This window comes from Lepidochelys kempii, chromosome 9, assembly GCF_965140265.1.
Source record: "Lepidochelys kempii isolate rLepKem1 chromosome 9, rLepKem1.hap2, whole genome shotgun sequence".
Lineage (NCBI taxonomy): Eukaryota > Metazoa > Chordata > Testudines > Cheloniidae > Lepidochelys > Lepidochelys kempii.
In genome coordinates this window covers 90,140,904-90,153,786 of record NC_133264.1, presented here as the reverse complement: position 1 = coordinate 90,153,786, position 12,883 = coordinate 90,140,904, and the positions used below count along the sequence as shown (strand labels likewise).

The following is a 12,883-nucleotide window of genomic DNA, read 5'->3' as shown; positions in this document are numbered from 1 at the left end:
GCTCCTGGCCAGACCCTGCACCCCAACCCCCAGCCTGCTCCTTCACCCCCAGCCCTGTGCTCAGTCACTCCCACCCTCATCTCAGTGCAGAGAGAGAGGAAGAGAATGGGCTAGAACCAGGGAGAAGGTAGGTACATACTCTATATGGACAGGGTCGGGACTGCAGACCGGCAGCGGGCTAAGCAGGGCCAGCAGCCGGGACCCTGGCTGGGAGGAGCCGGCGGACGGAACCCCAGACCGGCAGCGGGCTGAGCCGCTTAGCCCACTGCTTAGTCTGCGGTCCCGGCCGCTGGCTGCACTCAGCCTGCTGCCGGTCTGGGCTTCTGGTTGCCAGCCCCTTGCCAGCCGGGGTCCCAGCCGCAGGTCCCGCTCAGCCTGCTGCCGGCCTAGGTGAACGGAACCCCAGGCTGGCAACAGGCTGAGCGGGCCGGCGGCGTAAGATCAGCATTTTAATTTAATTTTAAATGAAGCTTCTTCAACATTTTGAAACCCTTGTTTACATATGACAATAGTTTAGTTATACAATATATAGACTTAGAGAGAGAGACCTTCTAAAAAACGTTAAAATGTATTATTGGCACGCGAAACCTTAAATTAAAGTGAATAAATGAAGACTCAGCACACCACTTCTGCAAGGTTGCCGACCCCTGACCTAGACCATCCCAGACAACTGTTTGTCTAACCCGTTCTTAAACCTCTAATGATGGGGATTCCACAATCTTCCTAGGTAACCTGTTCCACTGTGTAACTATCGTTATAGTTAGAAAGCCTCTCCCCCGTCATATCCAGCTTTAAATCTCCTTTGCTGCAAACTATGCCAATTACTTGTTGTCCTACCCAAGTGGACATGGAGAACAATTTTTAAACACTGTCCTCTTTAACAGCCACCACCCTTTATATATTAAAAGACTTACCAGGTCCCTCCTCAGCCTTCTCTTCTCTAGACTAAACATGCCCAGTTCTGTCAACCCTTCCTCACAGGGCATGTTTTCTAAACCTTTGGCATTTTTGTTGCTGTCCTCTGGATGCTCCCCAGTCTGTTCACTTCTAAAAGTGCAGTGCCCAGAACTGGACACAGAACCTCAGCGGAGGCCTTATCAGTCCTGAGTAAAGCTTAACAGTTACCTCCTATGTCTTATATAGGACATTCCTGTTAACACATCCCAAAACAATATTTTCACAACGCCTTTGCACTGTTGGCATATTCAATTTGTGATCAGCTATAACCCCTGTATACTTTTAAAGAAAGGAACTGCCAATATCATTCTCTGTATTTACTCATCCAGGTTCTATTGATACCACACAGCAGGTCATAATACTGCCAACTCCCACAGATCATGGGTAAAATCCTGGCCCTTTTGAATTCAATGGCAAAGTTCCCATTAACTTCAATAGGGGCAGGATTTCACCCTATTTCTCATCTCATTATTAACTATCTCCTGCCCCAGGGACCTCCAGATGCCAACTGGCAGAGGGCATAAGGGTTACAGGAATCCCCTTTGGTGAACTAGAATGGAAATACTAGACAAAGACTGTCCTGGGAGATCTCTAATGAAAGCCTGTGTCACACTGCTCATCACTATCATTGCAGAACACATGTATGGATGTTGGGAGTTATACACATACAGAAAATTATGTTCTTAAGGTCTGTGTCTAGGGACTGGTCACCAGCAAAGGTGACAAGCAAGTTTTCTTTCAGACAAGTAACATTTGGCCATTTACATGTAAATTAAGAATTGTGTGGTTCACAACAGGCCACCACTCATAGATCTGAGCCAAATGCTAATGAAGGAATGTGAGGTCTTCAAAGAGAGGAAATTAACAGCAAGAGGTAAATAGCATGAATTATCCTGTTTAGGAGTAACACAAAGAATTTTTGAGACTATATCTGATGGGGTTGCCAACCCTCCAGGATTAGCCTGGAGTCTCCCAGAATCGGCATCGATCTCCTGGTGATTATTGAAAGCAATCTGGGAGATTTTAATAGGATATTTTAAGAAAATGACATTACATCATGTTGGGGGAAAAAATCTCCCAGAATAGCTTCAGTCACAGTTGGCAACCCTAATATCTGAGGTACAGATGAATCCCTAGGTATTCCTTCACTCTGCGAGGACAAGCTGTCAGCAGACTTGATCTGATGGGAAGGGGGCTCAACCAAACTGGTTAAGATCACTGGGGAAAGAATTTTGAGTAAGCTTTCCTGTAGGAGATAGGGGAATGCCTTATTAGTTAAGTTTAGTCTCTAGAAAACGTATTGCCGTTTGTTTTTATATGTAGACATTTTATTTCTGACCAATATTATGATCACTTGAATCTCTGTTCTTTGAGAATATATTTATAGTAAAAACAAGAACAAGTTTTAGTGCTGTGCGTTCAGCAGAGCTGTGATCTAAAATATAACTAGTAAGCTGTAGGGTACTGTTCCTATGGGAACAGCAGGCCTGGTAATTCTGTGAGTGGTCAGTGGAGGACTCCGGAGTTGGCATATGGCTAACCTGTACAGAGAAAGCAAATCCTTAAAAGGCCTAGAAGGCAGTGCCTGTGTTGTCAGGGACTGGTAGTTGCAGGGAGCTGATCCACAGCAGGCAGAGACAAGACTCCCTCATGCTCAGGGCAGGTGATGGTGTTGCGATAATTGGGCCTACAAATTTACCCTACTTGTGAGCTCGACTATTAAAAGTGAGAATAAATTAAGATGTCACACAATAACTTACAACAAATGCTGATGGAAAACGGTACAAAAGGGAGGCAGACTTAATTAGTCCAAACAAAGAAGCCTACTAATATAACACCAGGACTGCATGAAGATCGTGCTCAGTAAACAAGAAAATGGGGGACCAGAAATTAATAAACCAAAAGTGGTGTGTCAGAAACTAGGCCTAATTAGTGGACAAAATAATGAGGAAATGAGCTATTCTGCCCATCAGTTCCTTCTGGAGTCCTAAAGGAAAGAGACTTCAGAAGAAAAATTGGCTACTGGAGCAAGCTTTACCATCATGGCTGCCACCCCCGTCTCCTGGGATCCAAGGACTTCATCATCCTGATCAGGCCAGAGGGAGAGACCCAAGATAAAACTGCCACTTCTCTCCAGCCAACTGAATCCCAATCACCACCTGGGATGAAACAGGTTTGGACTTTAACAAAACAGCGGCTTCAGCCCATCTCAACTAACTTCTTTTGTTTTCCCAAACAGGACAGTTACCATCTTTGATACCATCTCAGAGCCTGTCACACAAGAGTTTTTCCCAGCTAAAGGGAAAGGGAACAAAAGATGATGTTACATAATATTTTACATTTCAAATGCTTTAACTGTTTTTCCCTTCACCTTTAACACAAGGTTAACAGGACATATAATGTCATGTTTGCCACGGTGCTAAGCAGGCAGAGGTCTCTGTATACCAAAACTTGAACTTTGTTTAACACTGTTTGATGTTGGACGGTGACTGGGTTGTGGTAACACCTTTAATGCATATATTCCATCTAAAAGAATACAAACAGTAGGGAAGTGCATCACAAACCTGAGCACCACAGGAAGTGTCGCACTACCCCATGTGCTTTGGGCCAGGCCATAGTAGTCAATGGGAAGGCTTCCATTGTTTTCAATAGACTTCACATCGAGCTCCTTGTTATGGCCAAATCCCAATCACCTGACTTCAGCAAGAGTGCCGACCAAAGGGAAGTGGGACCTGGCCCTTGATGTACTAACGATTCAAGACAGTAAGATAGTTTTACTAAATAGAAGTTACATTTCATTTGGCCTAAATCCCAGAGAGAAGATACTGTTTAAAAAAAAAAGTCTATTTTTAAACAATTTTTTTAAATAAAAAAAATCCTCCCTAGCATTTGTCCATTCAAAAAATAGACTTAACCTCTCTCTCTCTAGAAATGTGTGTAAGACCATAATGAGAAATTAAACGTACCTTTCTCACTGGGAAACGTAGTGACTGAACTGAAAATCAACAGACACCAGCCAAGTCATTTGTTTTCACACATGACTTTTTGGCTAAATACCTTAGCTGAAAGACTGAGGGCAGACAGCTCATTAAGAGCCCTTATGCTCATATGCATGGCACACAGCGGTCACAAAAAAGTAGCTTAGACACAATCAACCGAATAAGGCATATACTGCACATTCAACAACGTGCTCGATTTTATCCCATACCTACTTACTATGATCTCAGAAGATTCACAACCGTATGCAAGATCTTGAGGCCTAATCCTGCTCTTCCTCCTCAGACAGGAATCCCTCTGAGGTCAAAGTTTTGCTTGAGAAAGGAGAGCAGGTTCAGATCATGTCTTTAACGCTCGGTAAAAATAACCCTCTGGACAAGAAGTTACTCTTGGTGCCAGTGCCAATTCTATGGGTTAGATGGTCTCTTCTTTCAAGCTAGATGATAGCTGGCCTAGAGCCAACATAAGATTTAAAAAAAAAAAACGACATTTTATAGACTTTGGGCCCAGTTCTTATTTACAGTTAGGCCCGTTACACCACCCGGAATGTAAAGGAGCCTGAAAGTGGATGTAAATTCATGTTGACTTTTAAGATCCTTTGATACTTCCACAAGAACATGTGAGCACCTTAGTGTAATTGAGAATCGGGCCCTAAAAAAAAAAAAAAAGACCAAAAAAGGCCTAAGATACTCATAAGCTAGACAGATCAGCATTTTTCATGGTAAATCACTTCAGGCTTAATATCAAAACATTTCAATACAATGAACACACAGACAGAAATTCCATTGATGCTAAACAACAATGTGTTTGTGTTGGATACAACCCTTCTTAAATAATTGAACAACAAGGATTATGCATGCAGAACAAAAATTGGGTCTATGACATGATCGCCGAAGCCAGACTTTGTTAAATATAAAATAGCGATCACATTTTTCTGAGACTTACCGGAATTTCTCTTTGATACCAACTTCAAATTTGTGCTGACTACTGTACAGATCACAAGAACCAAGAGAATGGGAGACTTCATCTTTCACTTTCATTGACAGCTGAAACGCAAACAGAGCATGAAGTCTGAATCACAGCTCTTTGCTACAACAAAGCAACAGCTAGAGTTGAACATTTCTCAAAGAACCATTATGGGGCAATGGCTTAATCTAGTGACTTCCGGGGGGCAGCTTGGGGCATTATGCCGAGCTAGGAAAACAACGTTTCAAAATAAATAATTTATCAGAGTATCAGACAAAAGTTTTTTTAAATGACACAAAAACTTTTCTCTCCTTTAGAAACAGTTAAACTATTTATTTGAAATAGTACATGTCTATTATATCAATAAGATTTTTGTCTGTTCTAGCCAGGAGATTCTGATGGCCACAATCAGAGTTGTCTCCAACAAAGAAAAGATATCTTTTAAAATACTTTGATCTCCCACATTACATGACAAGATCTAAGAGCAGTTATTTGCATAATTTCTCTTAGAAACCTTATTTCCCCACAGGTAACATTACAAGAGCTGCTGCAATGAATTATTACTATTCCCGAGATTTCACCTATAAAATGAACTAAAGACGGGTGAATGAAATTTAGAAGTCAATGAATGCAAGTCTCAGGGTTCTTATTAGAGAGATAAAATTAGTCTTTCCTGAGAATTTTACTGTCAGCTTTATATTACCTACTTTAGAGAGGAGAGAAATCAAGTTTAAAATTTCCAGTTTTAATTTATATAGTTATTGAAGCAAGTTCCACTTTCATTTATCAAAGTCACTCAAGAAAGTGTGGTTGCAAATATACAACACAGTAGAATTCAGTCCCTTATGTGTATATAAAAAATAGCTATATTAAATTCTAAACATGCACTTAGCTTTAAACACATGTAGTTCCATTGATTCACATGCTTAAAGAGAAACATGAATCAAGACCCTAGAAAGCCATAACTTTATCAAAGACCCCTGTTGACTTCAATAGGTTTTGGATCAGGCCCTTTATTCTCAGCAAAAACACACACTAGTTAGATCATCTGTATGAAGAATGTATTAGGCATTAAAAGAATAAATACTCAACACCTTACAGCAGAATGACATTTCACAGGGGCAATTATTTTTTGTAAGAACAGTAATATGTGAAACCATCAAGCTAAAAGGGAAAGGAAATAAATATTTAAGTTCACACAGAGAAATAAAATATTCAGCTGGATAGCCCGCTGTCCCTTCGAAAGCATCCACAACTAGAGGACCAGTGAATTATTGCACACAGATCTGAAAGTTCTTTTAAATAATAAGATATAAAAAGGGTGTACACAGCCTGTGAGTCTCTGAAAATCATATTTTAATTTGAGTTTATTACATGATGTCTTTTCTCCCTTGTAATTTTACTACCAGCCTAACTGTCGTGTGAAGAAAGTGTAAGGGACCATGGATAATCTCTTGTATAATGGCAATTATGCTGCTATTCTATTATTTCAAAAGTACCACTTCATTTTAAGACTCTATCCCCACCCCTTGCTACAGTACTATAGCTATAAATATGCAGTGCTTCTTTCTCCCGAATTCTACCTTCCCTTGAGCACTTTATGCCTTTTGATTCCCCCAGCTTACCGTGTTAGAGGACCAAAAGGCTATGTGATGAATTATGAGAAGTGAAGGCTGTCTCACAATGGTTAATGAAAGAATTAGTATTCATGTTTTCTTAACCTCTCCTTGGAGTACCAAATCCTGATACAAGTAGAGCCATCTTGACGAGACAGTTAAAAAAAAATGTAATGGAACAAATCTTTTGCTGGATAATTTGCAATGATGATGTTATGCTAGAATGACTTTCAAATGTAGCTTTGCAAATTGCTTTCTCCACTTTGCTCTCTTCAGTTATTACAGCGGAGGTAGGTAACTCTCAGGTCCTTGTTTCACACTGAATTTTTTTTAAACTAACTACTCTGCAGCAAATAGACTATAAAAACCAAAGCAAATTCTACTTACTAATATATTATTCATGCTAGAGCTAATGGGAATTTTGCCAACTGATTTCAATAGGGACAAGATTTTGCCATTGGCTTCAGTGGGACCAGGATTTCAACCGCTGTAGTGGTTTCCTAATCTGTCTGCCTGCCCAAAAAGACTGAAAGCCTAGGGGGTAGATTTGGGTCGTTCCTTTAAATCCCACCATTGGAAAGTAGCACTTTTGAGGCTGTTGTGACAGAATCAGCAATACTGAACATCCTTGTGCAGTCATCTTTAGATGTGCCAGTTGCAATGAAGGTGCTTCAGGAGTCCTACATGACTAAGAAGCAGGGTGGGAGGGCAAAGTACTTTAGCCAGTCAATGGATTTCTACCTCTCAGAATTCTCACTTTACTGTGGAAGAACCATTGATGAGAGAAGTGAAAATTTACCTCCATGCCATGCAAACCTGCAGGTATCTTAATTTTTTACAATTTAAAATTTACAACTGAGAACTTGAATAATGTAATTGAGGTTATAGAAAATATTGTTTGTGCTTAAGAGGATCCCACATAATAAGATTCTTGACTTCTTTCTTTATTACATTATTTGTATTATGGTGATGCTTAATGGCCCCAACTGAGATCAAGGTCCCTTTCAGCTAAATATTATACAGATACATAAGAGGTAATCTCTGCCCTCAAACAGTTTACAATCCCAGGCTGGTATTTTCCGAGGCACCTGAGGGAGTTTGGCACTTAACTTCCCTAGACCCCTTCAAAATCCCAACCGTAAAGAGACAAAACAGGGGACAAGAGTGGACACCAAAAAGGTAAGATGACTTGTGCAAAATTGGATGGCATGTCAGTGTCAGGGAAAGAACCTGATTTCTCACATTTGGGGGCTGTCCCCTGTGAAGGCTATGGAAGGTGGAGAGGACAACACGAATAAATCTCAGCAGATATGTTTTAGGACTTGGCAGGGGGAGACAACGTTACTCTGCTAGGATTCTTTTAGCCACATTCCAAGGCACAGAAGACTTAGAATCTCTTTCTAAGGGGAACGAAGGAAGTAAGGGCAGAGACAGAAAGGGAGATCCCCCACTCCCTCCCCCCCCCCAAAACACACACAGGAAAACATCAAGATCAGGAAATGTTTTAGGGATGTACCTTTTAGTATTTAACTATGAAGGGAAACCCCAGGCAAGGGGTAAGAATCAGACATTATTCCAGTGGCCGTACATATACCTCATTGAATGCAGGATGTGGAGTCTGACCATTCACAGAATGGGGCACATCCTCAGTTGGTGTAAATTGTCATTGACTTCAATGGAGCTATGACAATTTACGTCAGCTGAGGATCTAGAGCAGAAAGAAATCAAGACATTTGAAACATTAAAGAGAAAATGTGGACATTTAACTCCCCAGTCCTCTCTCTAAGATGCACATGTGGATTGCATAACAGAGAGGTATGTGCCTGGATACCCCTGCCCTCCACTATTATCAAATGTGACCATGGCAATAAGAAGATTTATATGCTGGTAGAGACCTACCAAGGGAATGACCATACTACTAGATCTGACCAGGAATTTTCCCCTCTGAATGGGTCTGGCAAAAGATGCTCTTTTCGCAAAGAAAAGAAATTTTCCCATGGGAGAATTTTAATTCACTCCCCCTCCCACCCTCCAATAAAATGATTTCCCTTCCCCCCCCCCCCCCGCCCCAACAGAAAAATCTGAGCAACAATTCTCTGGCTGCTCACCTGGAAAGCTCCTCAATTTTGCTTTCTCCCTACAGGGAGAAAGTGAAATTGTCAAGAGTCTTCCAAGTGAGCATCCAGCAAGCTAAAAAGATTCCATGTTGGTTCTCCCCAAAATTGAATTGAATCCAGGAAATCCCTTCATGTGAAAAATTTTCACATTTGACTTTTTGTCCCAATTTGGGATGATAAAAAGTTTCAAAAGGATTTTTCCACAGAAAGGGATTTCTATTTTCTGGCCAGCTCCATGTATCATATGATGCAAGATGAATATATGTTCTTGTACATACACACTACATGGCTGCTTCTCTGTGCTTTTATTCTAGAACAGGGGGGTTGAGCTGCCCTCACAATATTTTAAAGGAGTATTTTTCACAAACTCAGAACACACCTGAGCCCTTGGATGGTTCCTCTGATCACTCTTGCGGTTACGGGACTTTTTCCACAAGAGTGAAACTTGGAAATAAGTGTTATACTGCAGAACGACCCCTCCTCAAAACAAGGAGAGCTGGGGCAGCGTGCCATAGGCAGGACCGGCTCTAGGCACCAGCAAAACAAGCAGGTGCTGAGGGCGGCGAATTTATAGGGGTGATATTCCGGCTTCGGCCATGCCGCTCCTAGAAATGTGCCCCCGCCTCCCCAGCTCGCCTCCGCCTGCTCCCCTGAGCATGCTGCTGCCGCTCTGCTTCTCCCCCCCCCAGCTGTTTCGGGGGAGGTGGCGGTGGTGGAGCAGAGGTGAGCTGGGTTGGGGAGCGGTTCCTCTACCCCCCCCCCGTTACTTCCTGCGCTCCCCCCCTCCCACGCTGGCGGGGCCGGGGATTTGGGGAAGGGGTTGGGAAGGGGTGGAGTTGGGGGTGGGCACGAAAAAAAGCGGGGGCGGCCAAAATTTTTTTTTGCTTGGGGCGGCAAAAATCCTAGAGCAAGCCCTGGCCATAGGAGACATGAGGCCTGGGAGTTTGTTGTCCCTACACTGACTTGTGTGTATGGCTCCGCATTGTGTAGATCCCAAAGATGTATCAATTTAAGGAGCTAAAACCCACAGGTAAGCCTCACTCTCCTCTGCCTCCTGGATGGAAGACATGTGTCAAGGCCAGATCATGGGTAGCCAGACCTAATGGTCAGAGCTGCAGTCCTCAGTCAGGAGTCAGCTGGGTTGGGATACTGGGAGGTCAGAAGCAAGAGACAAACTGGAGATCAGAACCACAAGTCAGAGGCAACAGACAAACCAAGGATCAGGAGCCAAGTGAGGCCGGTGGAGCTGGAGTCAGAAGGCACACAGTCCAGAGCAGAGTGGATCCCAGTTGTTCAGACAGCTCCCTGTTGCTGGCTTAAGTAGGGCCAAAGGGCCAATCAACTGCTCTGGGACTCTGCCAATGGGATGTCAGGGGCAGAGCCTCAAACTGGGGCTGGTCCTGGGTCAGCTATTGTCAGCAGGCTGCCAGCCAGGTGGAGGGTTGCAGCATGGCTGCTCTTGTAATCCCTGTGGACTCAGGTTCAAAGGTCTGAAATGTGGAAGGAAAACCCACTGGTTACATTTGCGTCTCATCTGCACTGACGGGGTTCCCATGTTTCCAGAGTGTTAAGTCCTCCATGTGTGACTAAACTGTTTGTGGGGAGATTTAAATTATTGTAGCTGCCAAGATCCCCTTTAGTGCAACATAGGGACCAGTTTAAAAAATTTCTTCTTGTGGGATTAATGGGGGGAGAGCGGTGTAAAGAGGAGGAGCAGAGGAGAAAAGAAAGAGAGAGATAAGCCTTGACTGGATTGTGTTAATTTGCAGAAATATTAGCTATAACAAGCCAATTAAAGTTCAATGTAATTTCCCCATAATAAAAAGATAAAGTTTATTTCTATCAAGGTCAACCCTGGTGGAAAAAAGAATCAAGATTCCAGTTGTATCTTGTTTGACTTCCCTTTAATCAAGGGGAGCCACTGATCCATGCAGAAAGGGAAATGATATATGGCAGGATTTCCCTTGACATTTACGGAAAGAAAAGAGGAAATTCAGCCTTGGGATTCAATACTTCTTGTGGATCTCAGCTTATTTATTCCATGAGCACAGAAATACAAGGTAAGGAAATACAAGTTACAGGGCACCTCTTAGTGATAACCTAATGGGCACACACCACAGGGCACATCACCACAAGGAATGGGCTTCTGCCCTTCACAAATGCAACACACAACAGATGATCACACTGTAATGCACCTCAGTGCTGTTCCCACCCAATCCCACACATACTGCAACTCTGTATTTGCGAACATTGCCAATGCTGCAATTAAGTTTTGGCATTGTACTGTGAGGGAAGGTAATATTCTGGGCATCGTACATTGCCTGATTGGTTATTGCAATCACCACAAACTTCAGGATTAGGTCCCTTGTCATTTCAAGTTCTGTTTGTAGCACCAGGAGCGCAGTATTGTACACAGGGGAAGGGACAAAGGGATCCAGCTACATGATTTTAATTACACAAAACATGAATGATATTTGGAGTAAGCCAAGTGGCCTAGAGAGAAGGGAGCTCACTAATGACACCTGTTGGTGAACAGGGGGAAGAGCAGGTGGTAGAGGCTCCCTGAGAGAGGGAACTCTTTGCCAGCATCTGTTGGGGAGCCAGGAGAAATGACTGAATGGGCCAGGCTGCATTTGCATTTTGGTTCTGACACAGTTTGGGGGCACGTTAGTCAAAATGCAGCTAATTTTTAAGTTTGGGGGGTAATACCTGACTGGGATAACAGCATTTTAACAAAAGTACATGAGAATTGCACCAAGCATACCTGGGGTGAGGGGTCAAAACCGAAATCTAGCATAGCTGGGCAGCAGAGCCTGGACAAAGGTAGACAGCAGGGGACTTATCTCTGGTGGGAGTATATTGCTGGTGGCAAGGACTCTGTCCAGGGTCCGATACACCACTATCCCTCTCTGAAGGCATTATGAAAAGGAAGCTTTCGTTAAGAGGTGGCTGGTGGTGCAGGGGCAGCTGCGAAGTCTGAGGCAGCTTTTGCTGAAGCCACAGAGGACAGCAGCATAGCTGAAGAACTCCAGTGAGGGTCCCCACACCTCCCATCACTACCAAAGCATTAAGTGGTGGATCCCCCAGAGCAGGCCAGGGAGCTCTTCCCTTACAGGCTAGAGAGGGACCTGCCTGACTGCTGCCAGTCCAGACAACAAACAGAAAGTGAGGGTACAGTGGAGAAGGAAAGTGGCTATTTCAGAAGCACACTACTTGATTAGATGCTCTTCCATGAGTGGAGGACTGAGTTTAAGACTATTGCCAAGACACCCTGGCATTGGGAGTCTTAATATACAGTTGATTATTGGCTTCCCCAAGTTTATTCTGTGTCCCCTTCTTCCCCCTCCTCCCCAGATAATTTTCTTTGTTTCATGCACTGACTCACGGCTTATGAGGGGGGAGGTATCAGCTACCCCAGATTTCCAAGAGAATATTTATTTAGTTTTCCCAAATTTCTGGGTGGGGACTAGAGACAAAGTTATCCAAAGGAACCCCTAGATAGTTTGAAGCTGGCCCTTTTGGTTGAGACTCCACCACCTGGAAAGGAGGGTGGGGGGAGATTGTTGCTATCAGAAATGTTCACATTATTCGGTGTGGCTAGAGGAGACAGGCAAACCTGCCCCCCTCTTCTCAACTCAGTATAGAACAAATCTCTTTCTCCTCCCTCCCCGAATACTAGGCGTGAGAGCAGACCACAGAGTTCAGGCAGCTGTCCAATTCAGTTGTAAGCAACAGGCAAGACCAGGAGAACCAAGCTGCAATGCAGTATAAATACCACCCATTCCCCTGACAAAAATCTCAAATCTGATATTCTGCTCAAAGTCAGCCTACACCCCCTCCTCTGCAGTGAAATGCTCTATCCTCTCTAACTCCCCTCCCCCCCTTGAAAATACAGTCTAGTGAAATATTCTCCTTTTTTCTTTGAGAGTTCCTTCTTCCCAGCTCCAGCAACTTCCTGGATTCAAAAGGATCCCCAGAGAAACGATCGGGAGAAGTATTTTAAATGGGGATAAACAATTAATATTCTGTGCAGATGCCTACGCTGTTGTCTATCTATATGGGGCTCCACGGCCTTGTTTTTCCATAAAATTAGGTTTTGTTCTCATCCTTGTATAAAAATGCAATTTTTAAAACAATATTAGTGACTCTGCTCTTTGTAGTTTGCTTTTCAGATGCAAAGCGTGATTTGCAGATGCTCCACAAGGCTCTATGGACTCTGGTTTCTCCACA

General features: G+C 43.3%; 1 protein-coding gene across 7 annotated transcripts in view; it reads right to left on the bottom strand.

Annotated features, from left to right (window-relative positions):
- IL1RAPL2 (interleukin 1 receptor accessory protein like 2) overlaps positions 1-12,883 on the bottom strand; it is a 547,775-nt gene that overhangs the window by 516,890 nt on the left and 18,002 nt on the right. For all 7 annotated transcript variants that reach the window (XM_073358328.1, XM_073358323.1, XM_073358325.1 and 4 more), the window contains exon 2: positions 4,900-5,000. In XM_073358328.1, the coding sequence (XP_073214429.1) occupies positions 4,900-4,981 (82 nt within the window). In that variant the 5' untranslated portion in view covers positions 4,982-5,000. The remainder of the gene's footprint in view (positions 1-4,899; positions 5,001-12,883) is intronic.